This window comes from Garra rufa, chromosome 24 (assembly GCF_049309525.1).
Source record: "Garra rufa chromosome 24, GarRuf1.0, whole genome shotgun sequence".
NCBI lineage: Eukaryota > Metazoa > Chordata > Actinopteri > Cypriniformes > Cyprinidae > Garra > Garra rufa.
In genome coordinates, this window is record NC_133384.1 from 20,432,482 (window position 1) to 20,456,035 (window position 23,554).

The 23,554-nt window shown below is 35.7% G+C and overlaps 1 protein-coding gene across 1 annotated transcript in view; it reads right to left on the reverse strand.

Moving 5' to 3' along the window:
- The window catches only part of LOC141300561 (mitogen-activated protein kinase kinase kinase 3-like), a 66,425-nt gene that overhangs the window by 41,573 nt on the left and 1,298 nt on the right, over positions 1 to 23,554 (reverse strand). Inside the window, exons 2-4 of the mRNA XM_073830846.1 lie at positions 20,737 to 20,781; positions 5,653 to 5,768; positions 1,912 to 1,949 (exon numbers count right to left, since the gene is read on the reverse strand). Of these exons, the coding sequence (XP_073686947.1) occupies positions 1,912 to 1,949; positions 5,653 to 5,768; positions 20,737 to 20,781 (199 nt within the window). The remainder of the gene's footprint in view (positions 1 to 1,911; positions 1,950 to 5,652; positions 5,769 to 20,736; positions 20,782 to 23,554) is intronic.

Genomic DNA, 23,554 nt, shown 5'->3' on the forward strand with positions numbered 1-23,554 from the left:
TCATCAAGGATGTTAATGTCTTTCTTTCTTTAGTCGTAAAAAAATATATGTTTTTTGAGGAAAACATTTCAGAATTTTTCCCCATATAGTGGATTCTATGGTGCCCCGAGTTTGAACTTCCAAAATGCAGTTAAAATGCGGCTTCAAACGATCCTAAATGCGGTTGTAAACGATCCCAGCCGAGGAAGAAGGGTCTTATCTAGCGAAACGATTGGTTATTATTATTTTTTTATTACAATTTATATACTTTTTAACTCAAATGCTCGTCTTGTCTTGCTTCGCCTGAACTCTGTATTTTCCGGGTCAAGACAGTTAGGGTATGTCGATAAACACACATCTTATTCTCAACTTCAAAAATCATTTCAAAATCATCCTACATCGCTGTAGAAGTACCAACCCAGTGTTTGCAAAGAGAACAATCAAAAGGGAAAGATCAAACACCCTTAACAAAAAAGGTAAAACAACGATGTAGGACGATTTTGAAGTTGAGGGAGAAAATGAGATGAGTTTTTCGACATACCCTAACTGCCTTGAACTGGACAAAACAGAGTTCAGGCAGAGCAAGACAAGAAGAGCATTTGAGGTTTAAAAGTATATAAATTGTAATCAAACAAAAACAAAAATAGCTAGATAAGACCCTTCTTCCTCGGCTGGGATCATTTACAACTGCATTTGAGATCGTTTGAAGCCATATTTAAACTGCATTTTAGAAGTTCAAACTCGGGGCACCATAGAAGTCCACTGAATGGAGAAAAATCCTGAAATGTTTTCCTCAAAAAAACATTTTCTTTACAACTGAAGAAAGAAAGACATGAACATCTTGAATGACAAGGGGGTGAGTACATTATCTGTACATTTTTGTTCTGGAAGTGAACTTTTCCTTTAATGGGAAATAAATCATGAGGTAATTTTCATTTTTGAGTGAACTAACCCTTTAAGAAGTTTTAATGCAATTACAATTTTTGTATATCTTCTTGGAATCTTGGAAAATTTCTGGAGCAAAACGACGTGACATAAAAGCGAATGGCTCTTCTGATTGAAGGTAGGGTGTCGTTTTCAATAGCCCACCCAATTACTTCCATCGACTTATCCACTGGTGGTCCATCACCTCTTCCTCATACATCTCTGCTTAAAGCCGAGGCAGAACAGAAGAGAGTTAAACACAAAGATTTTGTGCCACAGCAGCCAATTAGAGCTGTGAAAGCAGCACACCCGGCTGCCTGTCACCTCAAATGCAGCGTGTGACGCTGCGTCGACTTCCTGTGACATAACCCACCGAGGCATTTCACACAGACAACGGACCTCTGAGGATCTTTAAGACGAAAGTGTGACTTCTCTCAGGACGCATTATGGCTTTGCGGTACTGACTGACAATAACGTTAATTCACTTTCTTCTTCTAAACAAAGCTTTCTCAATGTCACAGATTATTCCTATGCAGAAACACTGGCTTGATATGCGGGAAAATACTGACTTTTTATGAGTACCTTAGTAAGACGTTAGGTTTGCTAAACCACATATGGATATACTTTGCAAAGACTCACGTGGTGGCATTTGGCAGTCTTGGGATGGGGAAAAAATGACATGTTCTGTGTGTGGGTGTATGGATGACCTACAGGACATTGAAAATTAATATTGGGTGTGCCACTGAGCTCAAACACTTGGCTTCACCTCCTCTTTCCCCTGCCTGCGTCTGCCAAACTGTACCAGAGTGTGTGTGAAACGCCGCATCGAAATGTCAAAATACTTTTATAGGAACGTTCCGGTTCTTTTGGGCAGCTTGGCATATTTTCCGTCCTTCGACGTGCCGAGAGATCTTAGAAATGGCGTAACGAGAGCTGGGATAAGACGAGAGGAATGCGATCAGGGACGGGATAGAGAGCTGCAGAAATAATGAGAACGTTCCGACTCACCGTTTCTCGCGTTCATGCTCCAGCTTCACCCGCAAATCCTGAGAGAAGAAAACAACAACATGAAATGAATTAATTCAGCGGATCAAATACACAAATGAATTCTGGCAATCTGCTCTTCTGTGCAAACTATAAGTAAAATCAGTACGGTGAACAAACAAGTAAACAGCATTCAGAAACATCACAGGAGATATATGGAGATAGAAACTTACATGTCTTTACTTTTATCTCATTGTGATCTTTTCTTGGTTGCTTAAAGGAATAGTTCACTAAAAAATGAAAATTCTGTCAATAATTACTCACCCTAATGCCGTTCCAAACCTGTAAGACCTTCCTTCATCTTCGGAACAGAAATTAAGATATTTTCGATGAAATCCAAGAGTTTTTTGAACTGACACGTTCAAGGCCCAAAAAGTTAGTAAGGACATCAGTGGTTCAACCCGAAATTGTTGAATAAAGTTATTTTCTTTGCACACAAAAAGTATATTGCTTCATAAAATTAAGGTTGAACCACAGATGTTACATGATCTATTTTACTGATGTTCTTACTACCTTTCTAGGCCTTAAACGTGTCAGTTGCATTGCTGTCTATGCAGGGTTAGAAAGCCCTCGGATTTAATCAAAAATATCTTAATTGGTGTTCTAAAGATGAACGAAGGTCTTTTAATCTGCACTTGCTTTGCATTCAAAAACCATAAAATGTGACACAGAATAAATATTGTAAATAGTATGTTCCTGTGTCCTTGTATGTATCTTTCTTCCTGTCTGTCTGTCTGTCATCAGTGCTTTACAGTATAGTTTATCCAGTTTTACAACTGCTGTCTAGCCGAACTGAAAGCATGTGTGGCATGTACATAATAACAGGATGAGGCTTCTCCTCTCGAGTGGGAGGTCAGGGTGAAACCTTGTGTATCATCAAATAATTTTGTAAACCATGTAATTGTCAATTTTATTATTTCACAATGAGTTTATACCTGAGGTAGAGAGAAAAAAGAAAACTCGAAGACTGAGAAAGAATAAATCATAATGGTGAATGTAATATAATAAGACAGTTACAATCATCACAGTTACGCATATTAAAGGGATAGTTGACCCAAAAATGAAAATTCAGTCCTTAATTCCTTACCCTCATGTTGTTCCAGATCTGTAAGACCTTCGTTTATCAGGGAACACAAATGAAGATATTTTAGCTTTCTGACCCTGCATAGACAGCAGCACAACTGACACGTTCAAGGCCAAAAAAGGTAGTAAGGACATTGTTAAAATAGTCCATGTGACATCAGTGGTTCAACCGTAATTCTGAGAATACTTTTTGTGTGCAAAGAAAAAAAAAACTTTATTCAACCATTTCTTCTCTTCCGTGTCAGTCTTTACTACCTTTCTTGGTCTTGAACGTGTCAGTTGCATTGCTGTCTATAGAGGATCAGAAAGCTGTCGGATTCCATCAAAAAAGGCTTAATTTGTGTTTCGAAGATGAAGGTCTTACAGGTTTAAATTGGTTTGGTTTAATGACAGAATTGTCATTTCTGGGTGAATTGGACCTTTAAAATGGGTTTATTACTAAATAGTTTTCAATTAAGTCAGTCAGAAATAATGCGTTTAAAGCAAAAGCGCAAACTACATTATAATTATTGGAAAATCTCAAAATTAAATATTTGAAAATATGAATTGTTTGTTAAAATTTTGTTAGAAAGTGAATCAATGACAGCGGTAGGCAGAGAGAGAAGTTTATTAAGAATATAAGTGTTAGCTTTCTTTCAAATTTCTTACAGATCTTTAGAGGCATGAGTCAAACAGGCCCACCGTGTTTCAATCCGATCAGCCTTAGTTAACTCGCATTTCTCAAGGGCGTAAACGATTGTATATTGCGCTATTTTTCGCACATACACGCAATATTTGTATCATATGATAGAACTCCTCATTCCAAACAACTTCTAAAATTTCCAGTACAATTCCCTGGACTCTCTAGGTCAATAATTATCAAAACAATGTTGAAATTTACCCTTTGGGAAGCTATAACGGGGTTGTTTAGGGGCCTGTTCTAATTTACCCAAAAGCCTATAAATCCTAAAGGAAAACTCAAAACTTCACAAAACCTGCTGAGCACATGCGACAGGTGAGTCTTAAACAAGTATTCAAAACATGTTTTAAAGAGATCAAACCACAGCTGGCACTATAACAGTCATAAATGTTAAAAACATAATATTTCTGTGGTAAATTACCTGGATTTAGCCCCAAATCCTTTTTTAAATAATTGATTTAGGTGGTTACAGGCTTGCTAAATAATGTCTTTTTTCATGTGCTTAGCGGCTTGCAGCTATATTTCAGTGTTCTTTTCACACTGCAAGAGCGGAATAAAATAAAAAATGCTTGGTAAAATTGAAAGAGCTCTTGCAAAGTTTTTCTCTCATATCAATGTCACATTAAAGTACAAATCATAACAATATTTTACTGACAGATCCAAATACAGCATGACTGAAAACGTAACACCTAGTTGGTAGAAGTGCCAGATAATGATTTGTAGCACAACTTCTTGTCTATCTTGTTTGTCATTGGAAAAAAAGAAAAAAAGAAAAACTGCCCCCGGTCTCCCCTACTGTTCTGAAATCAGCACTGCTCTGAATTTCACTGTTTGGTTGAAGCATTAACTGCACCGTCTCCCCTGAGACGCCACAGCGCCTTCCACCGCTGAAGATAATGAACAGTCTGAATATTGTTTACACCGATACTGTTGACACTGTGACGTCATCTCCATTACGAATGCAACGAGAGAGTCTGAAACAAGAGGTAATCTGCAAGTTTATGCGCTTCACGTGCGTCTTCATTATGCATGCGTTTTAACCTGTCAAGACTCCCCGCGAGTTGCTGGGTTTTTTTTTTTTTTTTTTTTTTTGGATGGTTGTTGTTGTTACTATAATGACGTTTGTTTAGTTGGGAAAGTTGCTTCTGGCATTTTGTGTATAAGAGAAAAAAAATGAGAGGTGAAAGTGTGAGAAAGGGCAACCAAGAGCGAGTCAGACCAAAACAAAAAGAGTGTGCGTGTTTGTGTGTGTGTGTGTGTGTGTGTGTGTGTGTGTGTGTGTGTGTGTGTGTGTGTGTGTGTGTGCGTGTACAGAGTGCATGCCAGCCGTTTATCTTGAGGTCTGACTGGTGTCCGGTGTGGACTGACAGCATTGTAGTGAGAATTCAGGCAATGAAAGAAAACTACAAGGATACTGTTATTTAATGCTGTGTGGGACATAGGGAGCGGATGTTAAATGTTAACAGTAGTGCGTCTCTCAGCTGTATCCTGTTTAAAACTGTATCTTACAATGCAGCTCTGGCTGGGATTATATCAGGTCAGGTTGAAGGTTACCTTGAAAGTGCTATTGAAAGGTTTGACTTTGTTTTCTTGTAGCTTTGTAAAATTAAGGTTGAACCACTGATCTCATGCTATTTGACTATTTTAACAATGTCCTTACGAGATTTCTGAGCCTTGAACGTGTCAGTTACATTTCTGTCTATGCAGTGTCAGAAATCTCTCAGATTTCATCAGAAATATCTTAATTTGTGTTTCAAAGATGAACGAAGGTCTTACAGGTTTGGAACAACTTGAGGGGGAGTAATTAATGACAGAATTTTCATTTTTAGGTGAACTAACCCAATAATTCCACTTTTAGAAACAGTGCATATTGTCTTTTGTCCAACGTTTGAAAACACAACTTGCACATAGTTGCTGCTGAGTGGTGCATTGTGGGTAATCACCTGTCTGTAGGATGGGGTTCTGCTCTTGGGCTTGTTGCTGTTGTTGCTCTTGAGATGGTAACAGAAGCGTAAAGCTGCCAGGTCCTTCATTATGGAGGTGAGCGCCTCTTCATCATCTGGAACAAACAAACAAAGGCAAGTTTATGCTATGCTGTGAGTAGACCTTCAAAAAAGCATTGCTGAAACAGCTGCATGACTGTCAAATTAAATGACCCGGTGAGATGAAAATTAAACCAAAACATTCACTTTTTCCATCTGTTTTGTTTCAGCAGCATCGCCAACCTTGACCAGACCTTGACATAAATTTATAAAGAAAATGTGAGTGGTGTTTACGGTGCGCAAAGCTATAGGGTGTTGTTCGTGGTTGCCAGCTCGTTGCTGGCAAGTGGTTTTTAGTGCTTTTTAGTGCATTGTAATGTGTGTTTTGAGGGTATTTACAGTGATTTTTAGCATGCTTTAGCATGCAAATGGTGTTTTAGTTGTTTGCTTACTGACCAATGTTAAAACATCCCATCCTCAAGCTAAATGATACTGTGGTTTCTAGACTCGGGTTCCTCTTTAAATCATTAGTTCACTTCTGAATTAAAATTTCCTGATAATTTACATACTCCCATATCATCCAAGATGTCTTTCTTTCTTCAGTCGAAAAGAAATAAAGGTTTTTGGGGAAAAAACATTCCAGGATTTTTCTCCATATGAGAATAGGCGAGTTGAAGGTCCAAATTGCAGTTTCAATGCACCTTCAAAGGACTCACTCTTAAAAATAAAGGTGCTTTATGATGCCATAGAAGAACCTTTTTTGTTTAAATGGTTCCATAAAGAACCTTAAACATCTGAAGAACCTTTCTGTTTTACTAAAGGTTCTTTGTGGCGAAAGAAGGTTCTTCAGATTATAAAAAGGGAAGAAAGAACCTTTGACTGAATAGTTCTTTGTGGAACCAAAAATTGTAATTCTATTACATCGCTGTGAAGAACCTTTTAAAGCACCTTTATTTTTAAGAGTGTACATGATCCCAGCTGAGGAATAAGGATCTTATCTAGTGAAACGATTGGTCATTTTCTAAAAAACAAAACAAAAACCAGTGTTTCCAACCAATTTTGACAACAACTGAAACACACATGCATCTTTCGGCACGAATACAAATATTTTCCACGACCAGAGTCTCCGGCGCCAATGCTTAGATTTTTTTCCCTTATAGCGGAACCAACTTAAAATGTCATTTTTGGTCACATAGATAAGAATAAGACATTATTCCGAACTGTAAATTATTCAATTTTTCAATTCAATTATTCAAACTGTAATTATTAAAACATTATTCCTAGAATGTTAACTTCTATTTGTGTACACTCACTATTAAAACAAGACATTGAACTTTTGTAAAATAAAGAAAAGGTGTGGGCTTTCAGCCTTCTGTTTCCTTTAGCTTGTTGCACGGTCAGTGTAGACTTGTCGCAGTTTTTTATTTGGTTTTGACAATAAATTGAAACAGGAATTGAAACTACTATTTATTTTATTCCTTTATGACTATGTTATTTTATTCTGTTTTTCTCTCTACACAGAAGCGCTGCATGTTAAGATGCGTGAATCCCATGCGCAGTGCGTGCCCGCCTGCTACGCCAGTATGTTTCTATCCAAAATGAATTTAACTTATGCTCTAAATTAGAATATGGCATAAAACATTTGCACATAAAGCACTGTTTCCATCCAGTGAGTTGAAGAGAACAAAATTGTCACTTCCTGATTAACTTGCATTAAATATCACAAAGAAAAACAGTCACGTCACATTTTTGATGCGCATTAAGGAATTTATTAGGTAAAAGTGTTTTCATCGAGTTTTAAGTGTATGTTTTGCGCAATATTTTTATGCGCATTTTTAGAATTTATGCGCATCTTGGCGTTTCCATCCAGCGTTTTTTAAGCAATAACCCAAAATGTGCATAAAAATGTCGGTGGAAACGCTTAGTTATTAGCTTCATATTAGGTTACCGTTGTAGAAATTAGTGCTCCTTTAGAGCTAGATGATTTGTTTGGCAGTATTTAACATTAGATCTGGACAATTAATGTTTTTCCTTATCAAAAGTAAGTTTACTCGCGATCATTTGCAGGGGGGATAGTCGAGTCATTTGGGGGGCGGGGAGTTACGTTCGCTGTGCAAAAAAAGAATAGCATCCACTGTACCAGGGTTTAATCTATTTCGCCTAGACTCCACCACTAGGCCAGCAGAGCTGAATGTCCGCTCGCTTGATGCGCTCTTGGCTGGCAGCGGGAGCTGCTTGGCACTTTCGTGACGAGTCACATGACGCCAATAGTTTGGGGACATCACGCAAGTTACTTTGCTACATACTAGGGCGTCAAATTATAACCTTATCAAAGAACTTAATAAAAATAAAAAATATTCCCAAATATTTAATATAGGCTATAGGGAATTGCATGCAACATACATAGATTTATTTTATTTTATTTTGTTTTAATGACCCGCCACAACCCGCCCCGCAAATAAAGTGACAATTTCTTTACCCGCCCCAACCCGACCCGCGGGTTATGAGACGACCCGCGCATCACTAATGCATATACTGTACAAATTTTACAATCTCACACACTTTGCCTCTATTAAAACATACCTTTCACAGAGGCATACACACACAGAATAGGTTGGTTGCAAGTCATCAGTTCACACCCTCTCTAGGCCTACTGTATGTCTCTCCACATACACCCACAAATGGCCTAATACACACACACACACACACACACACACACACACACACACACACACACACACACACACACTCACTCACTCTTTCTGAAACACACAAACACACACAGACACATTGATATATGTCAAGCCAACACTTTAAGGGTTCATATTAAAAAATGTAAATATGGCTGCCTTACTTTAGGTAGATGAGAAACACAGTCAGTTATGATGCCATTTTACACAAGTTTAGAATTGTGAAAATAAACATGTCTTCCCAATCTATGGTGTTTTTTTGTATTTATTTGTGTGTGTGTGTGTGGGGGGGGGGTCTGAAAAAACGACCTCGGTATTTGAAAAATTCTGGCTCTGGCCCTGAACAAGACTACAACTAAAACAATTCACACTTGTCATGTTGGTTAGATTTAAACAAACTCTGGTGCGATTGCTCTGTTAGTGCGGTTTATTTGAGTAAGTGTGAACACTGCCATCCTAACCCTGGTGCACACAAAACAAGCGGACCGAGACTGCTAAAAAGATTGGTCTCAGCTCGCTTTCACACAAACTCTGGTGCTGTTCAAATGAAATATGAACACAGCACGAACCAAATACTTCTAAAAGAAACAAAAACAGGAAGTAATGACAAGATGCAACATTATGCAACATGATTTCACAAAGGAAACAAGCTGTGTATCCAAAACAATTTAAAGTTAAAGTGCCTTTTTATGAGCTCTTTGTGAGTTTCCAGGTGGTGAAAATAAAATCATATGCACGCAACAATGAGCGTGCTTAGTCCAGCAGACGGCATTGCATGTATTCGTGTAAGTCGAATGCACATTTTCCTTTTATTTGGAGTGTTCGGTGACTTACGTCAGTTTGTGAACGTATCACTATGCCTTTAGGTTCGGTATCTTTAGGTTCGCTGTTAAAAATGCCAGTGTGAACGCTAAGCGGACCAGAAACAAATGCATCATTTTCCTTTTTGGTCCAGACCAAATGAACCAAACAAACCGAACTAGAAGTGTGAACACACCCTAAAATATGACTAAAACTAAATGCCATTTTAGTCAAAAGACTATAAACTAAATCTAAATTCGCTGTCAAAATTAATACTAATTAAAACGGCAAATTGGACTTGCACCCGTTGATCCCCATTGAAGTCCACTGTATGGAGAAAAATCCTGGAATGTTTTCTTCAAAAACCTTTTTTCTATCCGACTGAAGAAAGAAAGACATCTTGGACGACATTGGGGTGAGTAACTTATCAAGAACTTTTAATTTTGGACTGAATAACCTAATCATTTCAATGCATTGCAAGTCTAAGAATCGTTTTGGCAGTCCTCCAGGTGAAAACCATAAGTCTGATCACTTAGAAACGTAACAGCACACCTTTTCTCAACAAGTCACAATTTGTTCAGTTGACCAAGTATGAGCAAAAATATTGATGCTTGTCTTAGAATGCTTCTTGATTAGATTCGCAATTCCAATATTCAGAAAATCTACTTTACACCATGTTCACGAATTCTCGTGAAGTTGAAATCATCATCTATTTTAGAGCCAAGTGCAAATGAGGTGTCTTTCACACAGTCATCTCAAGCAGCTCTTGTGTTTTGAGCGACTATAATAGAAAGGTCCTGTTTGGTTCACTTTCCCATTCATATCGCTCTTTTCATTTGAATACCAAGATGTCATTCAAAACAGCAGAACGGCACTCGATGTTCACACAGTGTCACTTACGGTGCCGTACACAAACCGGCCCACTGTTTCCTCTTGAGATTCTATCAGGGGTTTTTCCATCACTGCAGACACAGACACACCCCTGACATATTTCCATAATAGTGCTGATGTGCTCTTTCTGTAGCGCAGACCATGATGTAAACCAACAGGCCACAGAGAGAGAAAGAGCACACAGGGATGGACATGTGGCCAGATACAAGATATCACTTTATATTAGCACTAAAGATTTGGTCCCATTGATAGGCTTGTTCTTCTCTGATGCATTAAAGGGATAGTTCACCCAAAAAGGACAATTCTGTCATTAATTACTCACCTTCATGTCGTTCCAAACTTGTAAGACCTTCATTCACCAAGGAACACAAATTAAAATATTTCTGATGAAATCCAAGAGCTTGAATCTCTTGGATTTCATCAAAAATATCTGAATTTGTGCTCTGGAGATGAACGAAGGTCTAACAGGTTTGGAACGACACAAGGGTGAGTAATTAATGACAAAATTATTTTTGGCTGAACTATCCTTTTAAACTGTCTGCATGAAAAGCGCAGCGATAGTGTGAGAGAGAATTTTAATAATGCAACATACACTAAACAAGATGAGCATTACAGCAAGTCTAAGCTTCAAAGAGCCAGTGAAGTGAAAAAAAAAAACGAAGCACTGAATCAACCAAGAAATTTGGAAAACAAAGAGGTTTTGTTTTAACATGCCCTTTGTAAAGCAAAAGCTAACAGGCTTTCTTTTTCCCCCCAACAATTAACGGGAAACTTTTATTCCAGCATGTTGGATAAAAGCCTCAGTGCTTTATCAGAAGGACACGGGAAGGTTTTTGCAAAGACTGTATTGGTGCAGCTCATGTGTCTTGAATTCATAACCGGATCACATGAAGAACGACTGCGGCAATCTCTGTGCAAGAAAAACATGGGAATACGAACACCAGCGGCTGGCTGTGAAACATTAAAATAGTCTACAAACTCAGCCATCATCGAAAGGGAAATGGGGAGCAATCATGCAAATGAGCATGTCAGACATTAACATATCAAGGGGCCCTAATGGGGCCAATTAAGCGTGTCTTGTAATTACAGTCTGAGTGGAAGGTCATTCACCTCTGCTATCATGGGGAGGAGATAGTGGGAGAGAGAAGAGAGCTCTTGTTAATCTCAGGTGCCTATGTGCCAATTTATTTGCTCTATTTATCCACAGATCTTAGAAACGAAGCCATTTCGGAGTTGTTTTTTAAATTTGGAAAGTCTGTTTGCATTCATCCGACAATATGATTATGAGTAAATGCTGAATGTGTTGTTTCTTTAAATTAGTTGTTAATGGCACTGTTTTTAAAAAGGTTAGTTCACCCAAAAATGAAAAGTTTGTCATTAATTACTCTCCCTAATGTTGTTCCAAACCTGTAAGACCTTCGTTCATCAAGAAACACAAATTAAGATCTAACAGCTTTCTGACCCTGCATAGACAGCAACACAACTGACACGTTCAAGGCCCAGAAAAGTAGTAAAGATATCCTTAAAATAGTCCATGTGACATCAGTGGTTTAACTGTAATGTTATGAAGCTACAAGAATATTTTTTGTGCACAAATAAAACTAAAATAATGACTTCATTCAATATTTTTTTCTTATTTGTGTCAGTCTCCACCTACGCAGTGTCGGAAAGCTCTTGGATTTTATCCAAAATATCTAAATTTGTGTTTGGAACGACATAAGGGTGAGTAATTAATGACAGAATTTTCATTTTTGGCTTAACCATCCCTTTAAGAAAGCTAATAAGGTCAATTTTGATTTTATGTCAAAGAACACACACGTAGATAATTTGCAGAATGTCCAGGCTGCTTTCGCGATCAAGCTGCAAATATAGTTGCAAGCAGCGATTAACTGGGTTCAAGCGCTTTAAGACATTTAAGCACATATGAAAAAAAATAATTTTTTAGCAAGTCTGTTACCACCTAAATTTATTTTAAAAAGCATTTTTAAAACTAAAAAACTATTTCACAAAAGTAGGTTTTTGACATGATCTCAATCATTTATCAAACGATTGGCTTGACAGCAGTGGTTCTAGAGGCAAAATTGTCCGGAAAGAGGAGTTCTATCATGTGATACGAATATTGCGTGTATGCACGAAACAACATGTGTTGCACAATCGTTTACACCCTTGAAAAATGCGATATCAGCCCCCCAGTGGCAAATTTCTTTCAAATTTCTCTCAGACCTTTGGGGCCGTGAATTGAACAGGCCCACCGATTTTCGTTCTGATCGACCTCTGTTAACCTTATCTAAGAAGTGCTCAAACTTTGTCTGCCAATGGCAGCCATGTTTTTTGAGATTAGCAAATGTCCTTATAGTCACTTATGGCACTTTGGATCAAGATCGTGCACACAGATTTCCATGTTGAAAGGACAAATGGTTGTGCAGTTAGACATTTTTAAGTTTTCCACTCTAAAAAGCGCCACCAAGCTCCGCAATTTTTTTTTCCTGTGACCTCACATTGAGCTCTTACATAAGTGTTCTGAGTTTGGTGGAGATGTCTCATTACGTTCAGGAGTTACAGGCATTTTACCAAAAGTGGTCCTGCCCCTTTCGAACGTTTAGGCGCCCCTTTTGCAACAGAGAGTTTGAAAAATATTGAGATTCACTCCCCAGACAATCTTTCTGCACTGGTTTGTTTCCGATCGAATGAAAAGCCTAGGACAAGTTCGCAAAAGTATTTATTTTTATTTATTTATTTATTTATTTTTCAAAAAATGCAAAATACCCGAAAATTTCGCCACGCTCACAAACAAATCTGAGGCATGTGTTTTGTCCGCCATGAGTCAAGGATTCCAACGACATAAGACACTTGAGCCTGCGACTGACAGTTTAGGAGTTATGAGTGATTTTGTACTTTTGTTCGCTGTAGCGCCCCCGTCAGGCCGATTGGGGCGTGCCTTGGTCACGTTGTATGCAGTGTGAGTACAACCATCCCTCCAAGTTTCAAGTCTCTATGACTTACGGTTTGGTCTGCACGATCAGTTTTACGTAGAGATCGCTGATCTGTGACCATTCTAATAATTACAATAGGGTTTCAGTGTTATGCGCTTGAACCCCTAAAAATGACAAAAAATATATCAAAAATAGTCCATAAGACTTAATCTTATGAGCTAATATGAAAGTTTTGAGTGATAAGCGGACAGAAAAACAGCACACGAGTTCTTTGGACTGCTTCTATGATACTTTAATGGTCCATTTTTATAATTTTCGGAGCCATTTATTTTTAGTGCACGACAATTTTTATTTCTGGACAAATTATGTTGTTAAACAAGCTAACAACATTATTACTGTCTGGTGCTCAACCCAGATTTCAAGCAGTAAGGGTGGGTCATGTGCAGCTAACGACAGTGGTGTATTTGAGGGGTTTTATTGCATCCCAGGGGAGGCAGAAGGGCATTGTGGGGCAGAGGAGTGCTGGGCGAGGCAGAGGCAACACTGCGGAGGCAGATGGAGTCTGGGGGCGATCTTTGATTCTGACACCAGCGCAAGTCTCACTCCGCAGCTGTTCTTCCACAGTGGCATCCACCATTAGACAGGGTTCAGAAAGGGTTCACAACACACACACTTTCTTTCTCCATCTGACCTCATTTCTATTTTAATACTGCCACAGTAAAGTGCTTCAGTTTCTGCAAAACAACCTCAGAAAATACTTTTTCAGAAGCTATTGATCTTGAAACACCGTGGGGGGAATTCACTAAATAGTCGTGCCACTTTCGCATGCAACATTTCAGTGCAAAACTAGGTTTTATCTACTACACACCCACAATCCCATTTGAGGTGACACTTTACAGTGAGTTTCCATTTGTTAACATAAATTAAAAATGAAAAGTCATTCATTCTTAGTGAATCTGCCCCATATTAATCACAAATTTGACTCAAAGAGCCACTGTAGCACCTCTGCTGACCCCTGTTAGTCATGACAGAGCACCACCTTCAACTTTTCCACCCGCTGAGCACCTACAGAAGAGTCTTCAGTCGATATTTGCCGTGCATTTCACACTGAGGTTAGAAACACCAAGTCATGCGTAAATGTCAACCCCTCAGCGGCGTATTACACAATGGCATGCTCACTTCATTCAGTACACAGAAGAGCGATAAGCTAGCTGCTCTGACTTTGCTCAACCACACCTGCAGGTACAAAAAACAAACAAAAAAAAAATGGCCAGATGTCTTTCTAAGAGTGTGGCATGTGGACTATTTTTAGAGCATGATGCAAGTAACATAGCGGAGCTGAGGAAGGGTAATTTGTGCCATTTTGTTATGGTTTATTAATCACTGAGCTAGGATTTTATTTTATAATTTAATGGAACAAATATAACAAGAACGCAGAACATCTCCATCTGCTGTGAGCTTCAGATCTGGTGAGTCTACCATCTGCCCTGTGCGGGAGAAATGAGAAACTACACAAACTACATACTGTAACGCAGCATTGACAGTGTCAGTTTCAGGCTGTATATGCAAAAGGACTACATAGAAAAAACTGAATGTATCTAAATAAATTAACACCAAATGAGATTTTTAATTTAAGGTCATTCTTAACCCTGAATAACATAATCCTGGATTATCTTGATTCATGTGTCACACTGAATATACATTTTGCTGGGTTAATTAATAATCCTGGGTAGTCAGGATTTAAATTGTCATACTGTACTTTTGTAAACCTTGAGTTAACATTTTCATTAGCATATTTATGAGGTTAACTGATTAATTCAGATCATAACCTGTTTTAATAACTGCTTACCAATGTGTGGAAATGCCGCAGATAATCTTAATAAATCAAATAGAATAAAAAAAATACCAGATGAGACCAGAATAGAATAGAAAAGGCACAAATAGAAACTTAATTCAATTAATCTAATAGAATAGAACAGAATAAAATATAATCCGAAAAGAACATAACCAAAATAAATAGAATTTTAATTAAAATGCATAGAATCTAATCAGATAAAACAGAACAGAACAGAGTAGAATGAATAGAATATTATCAAATCAAATCGTCTTGAATAGAATGTAACTGAATATAATGTGAATTTATTAAACATAATCTTTAATCAACTAAATAGAATCTTTAAATAGAATCTGTCTTGAATAGAATGTAATAAACTAGAATGTAATTAACGGAACAAAATCTTTAATAAACAATAGAATTTTAAACAAATTGCATAGAATCTAATCAAATGAAACAAAAAACTATTTACTAAATTGAATAGAATCACATCAAATCAATTTTCCTGAACCGAATATAACTGACTAGAATGTAAATAACTGAACATAATCTTTACTAAATGGAATAGAATTTTAGTTAAAATGCATAGAATCTTATAAAATAAAACAGTTTAGTCTTTACTAAACTGAATAGAATCAAATCAATTGTCTTGAATAGAATCTTAACAATTGTCTTGAATATAATGTACTTGAATAGAATGTTACTAAATATACTGTAAAATGATCAAATATTAATGAACTGAATAGAATATTTAAATAGAATTGTCTTGAACAGAATGTATTTGACTAAAATGTAAATTAACGGAATCTTTATTAAACAAAATAGAATTGCAAAACGGTCTTCACTAAACTGAATAGAATCACAACAAATCAACTGTCTTGAAAATAATGTAATTGACTAGAATGTAAATTAACTGAACAGAATCTTTACTAAACAGAATAGAATTTTAATCAAATTGCATAGAATCTAATCAAATAAAACAAAACAGTCTTTTCTAAACTAAACAGAATCTTATCAAATCAACTGTCTTCAACAGAATGTAACTGAATACAATTTTGAATATGAAATAGAATCTTTAATGAACTAAATTAAATCTTTAAATAAAATGGTTTGAATACAATGTATTTGACTAGAACGTAAATTAATTTAACAGTTTCTGTACTAAACAGAATTGAATTTGAATAAAATAGAATCTTTAATGAACCGAATAGAATCTTTAAACAATCATTTTTTAGATAGAATGTAAATTAATCGAGCAGGAACTACTAAACTGAATAGAATTTTAATTAAATTGCAGAGAACACAATCAAATAAAACTAAACAGTCTGTACTAAACTGAATAGAACCTTATCAACTCAACTGTCTTGAATAGAATGCACTTGAACAGAATGCAACTAGTTAAAATCTTAGAACAATCATTTAATTGATATAATGTAAATTAACTGAACAGAAACTAAACGGAATAGAATTTGTATTAAATTGCATAGAATATAATCAAATAAAACAAAGTCTTTACTAAACTGAATAGAATCTTATCTTATCTCAAATCAACCTTTCTTGAACAGCATGCACTTAAATAGAATGTATCTGAATCAAAAAGGATGATTAAACTGAATAGAATCTGTTCAAATAAAATGTAACAGAATATAACAGAGGCACAAAAACTCAGCTTGAGCTTGTGTGCTTGCGGTTTGAGCTTTTGTATCATCTGTAAACAGTGTAAAGTGGTGCTCTGGCAGGAATGACGCAACTGTAAGAGGATCGCCGTCCCTCTATTACTTCATACTGATGTGCAGATAAGATGATTTACTGCGATAACACTATGGCAGTCAAAGAAATCCTTGAGCCTGCTTGAGTGACAATGTTTCCATTATATTTCTCGAAGAACACTGACTTGACATGATGACAAGAAGATGAAAAGGAAATTTAAGGGAAAAGTAATGTGAGGCCAGCTGTGAGAGAAAAACACATCTGATACAACAACACAACGAAACCCAGAAGTGCAAATCAATGACGTCACTCATTCCAAAACCAGCCTTCCACTTTAAAACACTGATGTACACACACACACACACACCACAGACGCTATATCCAGCCGAGGTCTCTCTACCAAAACTTCCCCTGATCTAAACTCACAATCTTTTGTTTGTATTAATAGTGACAGGCTTTAATGCAGTGTTACTTCATCTGTCTTTAGACACCGTGAATCAAGAGCTCCATTTGTGGAAAAGGTTTCTCAGGGCTGTTGCGTGATGGTGTGTTTGTACTGATGTTCTGCTGGCAGGGCGAGCTGGAAGAAGCCTCTGATGTGATCAGAGCTGAAGTTAGTGAAGACATAGAGGGGATTTCCCCAGCGCTGCACTACACATCACCACTAAAGCATTCAATGAGATTAGAGCAACACACGCTTCTCCGTCTCTACTACCAAAATACCCCACGTGTCCCTGGCAGTTTTGTACAAACGCACTGAAACAAAAATCTGATAAGCAGGTGGAATCTCTTAAAGCTGGGCTATATTTCATTCCAAAATACAAAAAATTCTTATTTTTTAGGATCATTTTTATTTCATTGTGCTATTATTTTCATGACAATTGAGTGTGTGCGACGAACAACCGTATAAGTCCAAAAAAACAAAAAATGAGATAACCACGTGGCATTAATTGTATGTGTGAACTTTGCATACAGAAACAGTTTGGGGATATTTTCGCGCGACCAAGAGCCCGCATTTTAAACGTTAAAATAGCATCACGCGGAAAAAAACGTTTATGCCCACAAAGAAGAATGGAAATGCCGCTTGCTGTCATGTCCGCTTCGGACATTAAAAGGCAAACCTCGGCAAAAAAAAAGAGAGCCGACATGACCAAATGGAAGGACAGAGTAAGGAAGGCTTTGAGGGATGCTGGAAAACCATATTTGACTCGAAGAGGAGAACAAAAACCAGGGAAAAATCCACCGAAAGACGTGAGTGGAAGAACCGTATATGTGATGTGATCTCTCTCTCTCTCTCTCTGAACGCGCTGAGGAGCGCTAAACACCGCATAAACAGTTAACCTATCAAAATAAACCACATACCATATATAATATAAAGCTGTATTCATTAATATTTCCCGCCAGTCCTGTGTAAAGTACGGCAAGCAGAGTTTATTTGTTTATATATTTATTTATATCGTGAGATGGCGGAGCGCGAGAACAGTTTGAAGTTGTATATACACAGGTGCGCTGCGCCAGCTTTTCTAAAAAAACGACAAGGTGCACTATTGGAGCCATCTAAACATACATTGTATAATATTTAGCCATGATGTATGTCTGCATTGTATTTATTTATTTATTTATATATTGTTTTTTGTTAATAATTCATTGTTATTGTCTGTACTGTAAGAAGGTCTGTGTATTGTACATTGTTCATACTGTATTTTCTGTTTTTAAATAATAATAATAACAATAAGCTTGAAATAAATGCTTAATATTAACCTGAAGTTTCTGTTACTGTATTAAAACTACGATAAAGGAATCAGATCTTTAGTGGTTTAAAGTGATATGATGAACTGGAGTTATACTGTTATTCCACACTAACTGGACATATACCGTTCTTCCACATTTCAGAAATATCAATCACAATAACTTTAGATTTTTAATACTGACACTGAAAAATGTTATCTCCTTAAAATTGAGAAGCTTTTGTTGTCTATTTTCAAGTGAAATAAAAATATATAATATTATGTTCACAATCCAAATGAAAAAAAATCTTATTACTCAATTTAAAATTATGGACGTATGGTTCTTCGTCTCAAGGCCTCAATTAAAGGGATAGCTCATCCAGAAATGTAAATGCTGTCATGATTTAGTGACTCACAAGTGGCTCCAAACCTGTATGAATTTCTTGGTTCAACACACAGAAGAAATTTTGAAGAATGTTGGTAACCAAACAGCTGCTGGTAGCTATTGACTTCCATTGTGTTTTTTCCTCACTATAGAAGTCAATGGGGTCCATCAGCTGTTTGGTTACCAACATTTTTCAAAATGTCATCTTCGTTCCAAACCAGAAAGAAACCAAAGGTTTGGCACAACTTGAGGATGAATAAATGATGACAGAATTACAGTTTTTTGGGGGGTAAACACTCCTTTAAAAAAACTAAATCCACCCTGTTCTTACCTTAATATGTCCAGATGTTTCAGTTTGTTTGTCTGTAATTCTCATTATTTTTCAATTATAATTTTGATTATTTTTTAAGGATTTTTTACCAGAATTTATTTACCAGAAAAATTTAAATGTACAACACAATATATTTGAAATAAATAAATACATAAGTAACTAAATAAAAATAATTTTTTGCAAATAAAATCCATTAATTAAAACGTTTTTGTTTATTAAATTAATGAAACTATTAAAATGGAATCCAGAAAAATTAATGGAAATCACAGCATTTGAGAAAAATAAAATGGAATTTGAGAAAAAAATAAGGGCCTTACTAATGCAATTTCTGTTAAACTTTTAATAAATTGTTGTTAAATTCTGTAAGTTTCATGATTTAAATTAATTAGATGTGCTTTTTGATGAATTATTTTCATGTAACCATTAAAACAGAGCCTAGAAAAATTAAAACGGACAAAAAAAAAACGGAAAAGAAAAATTACAACCGAAAAAAAATGGAATCCAGAAAAAATTAAAACAGAACAAATGGAATTTGAACAAAAATACATAAATAGATAAAACGGAATTTGGGAATAAGTAAAACGCATTTCATTGGGCCTTAAAAATGTAATTTTTGTTTAACTTCATAAATTGTTGCTAAACTGTGAAAGTTTCATGATTTTAATTAATTAGACATGCTTTTTGATTAATATTTCTTTCATGTAACTATTAAAACAGAACCTAGAAAAATTACCAGGGGAAAAAATGGATTCTAGAAAAATTAAAACTGAAAAAAAAGGAATTTTGAGAAAAAAAAAAAAAAACGCATTTCATAGGGCCTTAAAATTTTTCTTTTTGTTAAACTTTTAATACATTGTGGTTAAATTGTGTTTCATTGTTTAAATTAATTAGACATGCTTTTTTAATGTAACCATTAAAACAGACCCTAGAAAAATTAAAACGGAAAAAAAACGGAATCCAGAAAAATTAAAACAGAAAAAAACAGAACTTGGGGGGGGGGGGGACTTACTACATTGTTACTTACTACACTGTTGTTAAATTGTGTAAGTTTTATTATTTAAACTAATTAGACAGGGTTTTTGATGGATATTTTTTAATGTAAACATTAAAACAGAGGCTAAAAAAATTTAAATGGTAAAAAACAGAATACAGAAAAATTTAAACAGAAAAAATGGAATTTGGGAGAAAATAAGATGCATTTCATAAGGCCCTAAAAATGCAATTTTTGTTACACTTTTAATAATTTGTTGTTAAATTCTATAAGTCTCATGATTTCAATTAATTAAGACATGCTTTTTAAATGAATATTTTTTTTCTGAAAAATTTGGAAAAAATAAAACCTATTTACAGTACAGTAACACAAACTGGTGGTGAAATGTGCTTAGCTGACATGAAAATGATGCCTAAATGCAAAACATCTTTCATTTTCTTTATGCAAATATAATTTCTTTTTTATTTTGAGGTGAAATATGACCGTACGTTTTTCTGACCGGCTTTGTGAGACTAACCACGCACCGTTGTGTCCTACTGAAACACACAGTGAGTTAATGTTCAATGAGAGAATAATGCAGATGATGTAAGAGTTTCAGAGGTGTGTTTGTGTTTGCTGTGGTAACTGTGCCATGATCCATTATTATGGCCTTTGTAGACAAGGACACTGCACACTTGACATTGACATTGACGCCTGTTTGGAATCCACATTTTTCAGTAGTAATTATTAACGAGTCTAAAAAAATTACAAACCTTGTGAGTTCTTGTGCTGTCCGGGTCCATTTTGGAGACCGCCATCTGCCAAAACAGCCACAAAGTGAAGAGTATTAAACTGACAGGAGTGCATTTAAAATAATCATGCAGTGGCAGTGATCTGCCAAACAGTTGGTATGAAATTTTTATCACAAAGATGTTTATAGATTGCTCAAGTTGTTATGAAATGTGACGTGATCGTTATTTATCAATGATAAACTATTGCTATGCAATACTATGAACTGTTGTGCCATTGAAATCAAACCCACATCTGAATGAAATCCTCAATGATAAATGACACCACAGCCAGTGATATCATACAACATTTCCTCAGGATTTAGTTGCGCTTCTCTTTGTTTTCATAATGCGGTGTACATTAAAATGGCTTTAGCGCGTTGCAGAGTCAATTATGCGGAACTAAGTGACACAATCACCTTTGATCAGGTAAGTTTTAGCTCTACCAGGTCAGTTTCAAGCACAAGTAACTTTGGCTATGCTTAAAAATGGGTGATATACTGGTTGACACAACTAACCGGTAGAAATTTGTCAACCGGTAGAGATTTTGGACTATCATCTTTATGGCGGCTACACACTCATGTGATCTTGCTGTGCAACATGGTCCCGAAATCTTCTCATTTGCATGTGTTTAAGCATTGCGGGTTAAAAACAAGTGATTTTAAGTTGTTGAAACGTAATCAGAAGCAAAAGAGAACTCATTTGCTATATGCATGTTGTCTTATTTTTGCCGCTTTATAGGCCTTGAATGGTTAAACACACACAGTAATTTAGGTTTTAAGTGAAAGCGAACAGCTGAGAAAGAAAACACACGTAACAGTATATTGGATGTGGGCAGTATGGAAGCCTGTTTCCGCCACTGAATAAAAAATAAAAAAGGCAATTTGCGACTATTTTATCTCTTTTTTCTTGCAATTTCGAGTTTACATCTCACAATTCTGACTTTGTTTCTAATAATTGTGAGATATAAATGCATAATTGTGAGTTATAAAGTCAGAATTTCTAGATATAAAATCAGAATTGTGGGATATAAACTCACAATTGTGAGAAATAAAGTCAGAATTGCAGTTCTGATTTTATATCTAGAAGTTCTGACTTTTTTTCGCAATTGCAACTTTGTGTCTCGCAATTCTGACTTTTTTTCTCATAATTGTGAGATATAAACGCACAGTTGCGAGTTGTAATTTTAGAATTGCAGGATATAAACTCACAATTGTGAGTTATAAAGTCAGAATTGTGAGAGATAAACCTGCAATTCTGATTTTGTATCTCGCAATTGCGACTTTGTATCTCGCAATTTTTTTCTCAGAATTGAGATATAAACTTGCAATTGTGAGTTATAAAGTCCGAATTTCTATATATAAAATCAGAATTGTGGGATATAAACTCACAATTGCGAGAAATAAAGTCAGAATTGCAGTTCTGATTTTATATCTAGAAGTTCTGACTTTTTTTCGCAATTGCAACTTTGTGTCTCGCAATTCTGACTTTTTTTCTCATAATTGTGAGATATAAACACACAGTTGCGAGTTATAAAGTCAGAATTGCAGGATATAAACTCATTATTGCGAGTTATAAAGTCAGAATTGCGAGACTTCTGATATTCTGAAAATTCAGATTTTGTATCTCGCAATTCTGACTTTTTTTCTCAGAACTGAGATATAAACTTGCAATTGTGAGTTATAAAGTCCGAATTTCTATTTATAAAATCAGAATTGCGGGATATAAACTCACAATTGCGAGAAATAAAGTCAGAATTGCAGTTCTGATTTTATATCTAGAAGTTTTTTTCGCAATTGCAACTTTGTGTCTCGCAATTCTGACTTTTTTTCTCATAATTGTGAGATATAAACACACAGTTATGAGTTATAAAGTCAGAATTGCAGGATATAAACTCATAATTGAGAGTTATAATGTCAGAATTGCAGGATATAAACTCATTATTGCAAGTTATAAAGTCAGAATTGCGAGACTTCTGATATTCTGAAAATTCAGATTTTGTATCTCGCAATTCTGACTTTTTTTCTCAGAATTGAGATATAAACTTGCAATTGCGAGTTATTAAGTCAGAATTTCTATATATAAAGTCAGATTTGCGAGATATAAACCCAAAACTGCGAGAAATCAAGGTTTATATCTTGCAATTCTGACTTTTTTTTTCGCAATTGTGACTTTGTATCTTGCAATTCTGACTTTTTTTTCTCAGAATTAAGATATAAACTCACAATTCTGACTTTTTTTTCTCAGAACTGCGAGATAAAAATGCACAATTGCAATTTATAAAGTCAGAATTTCTAGATATAAAGTTAGAATTGTGGGATATAAACTCACAATTGTGAGAAATAAAGTCAGAATTCCAAGATATAAACCCGCAATTCTGACTTTTTTTTCTCGCAATTGCGACTTTGTATCTCACAATTCTTCTGACTTTTTTCTCATTATTGTGAGATATAAACCCGCAATTGCGAGTTATAAAGTCAGAATTGTATGTTATAAAGTCACAATTGCAAGAAAAAAAGTCAGAATTGTGAGATATAAACGCACAACTGCAAGCTATAAAGTCAGAATTTCTAGATATAAAGTCAGAATTGCGAGATATCAACCCGCAATTCTGCAAGATATAAACTCACAATTGCGAGAAATGAAGTCAGAATTGCGAGATAAAAAAACACAAAATTCAGACTTTTTGTTCTAAGAATTGAGATATAAACTAGCTATTACAAGAAAAAAAGTCAGAAGTTCTAGATACAAAGTCAGAATTGCATAATATAAACTCACAATTGCAAGAAAAAAGTCTATATTT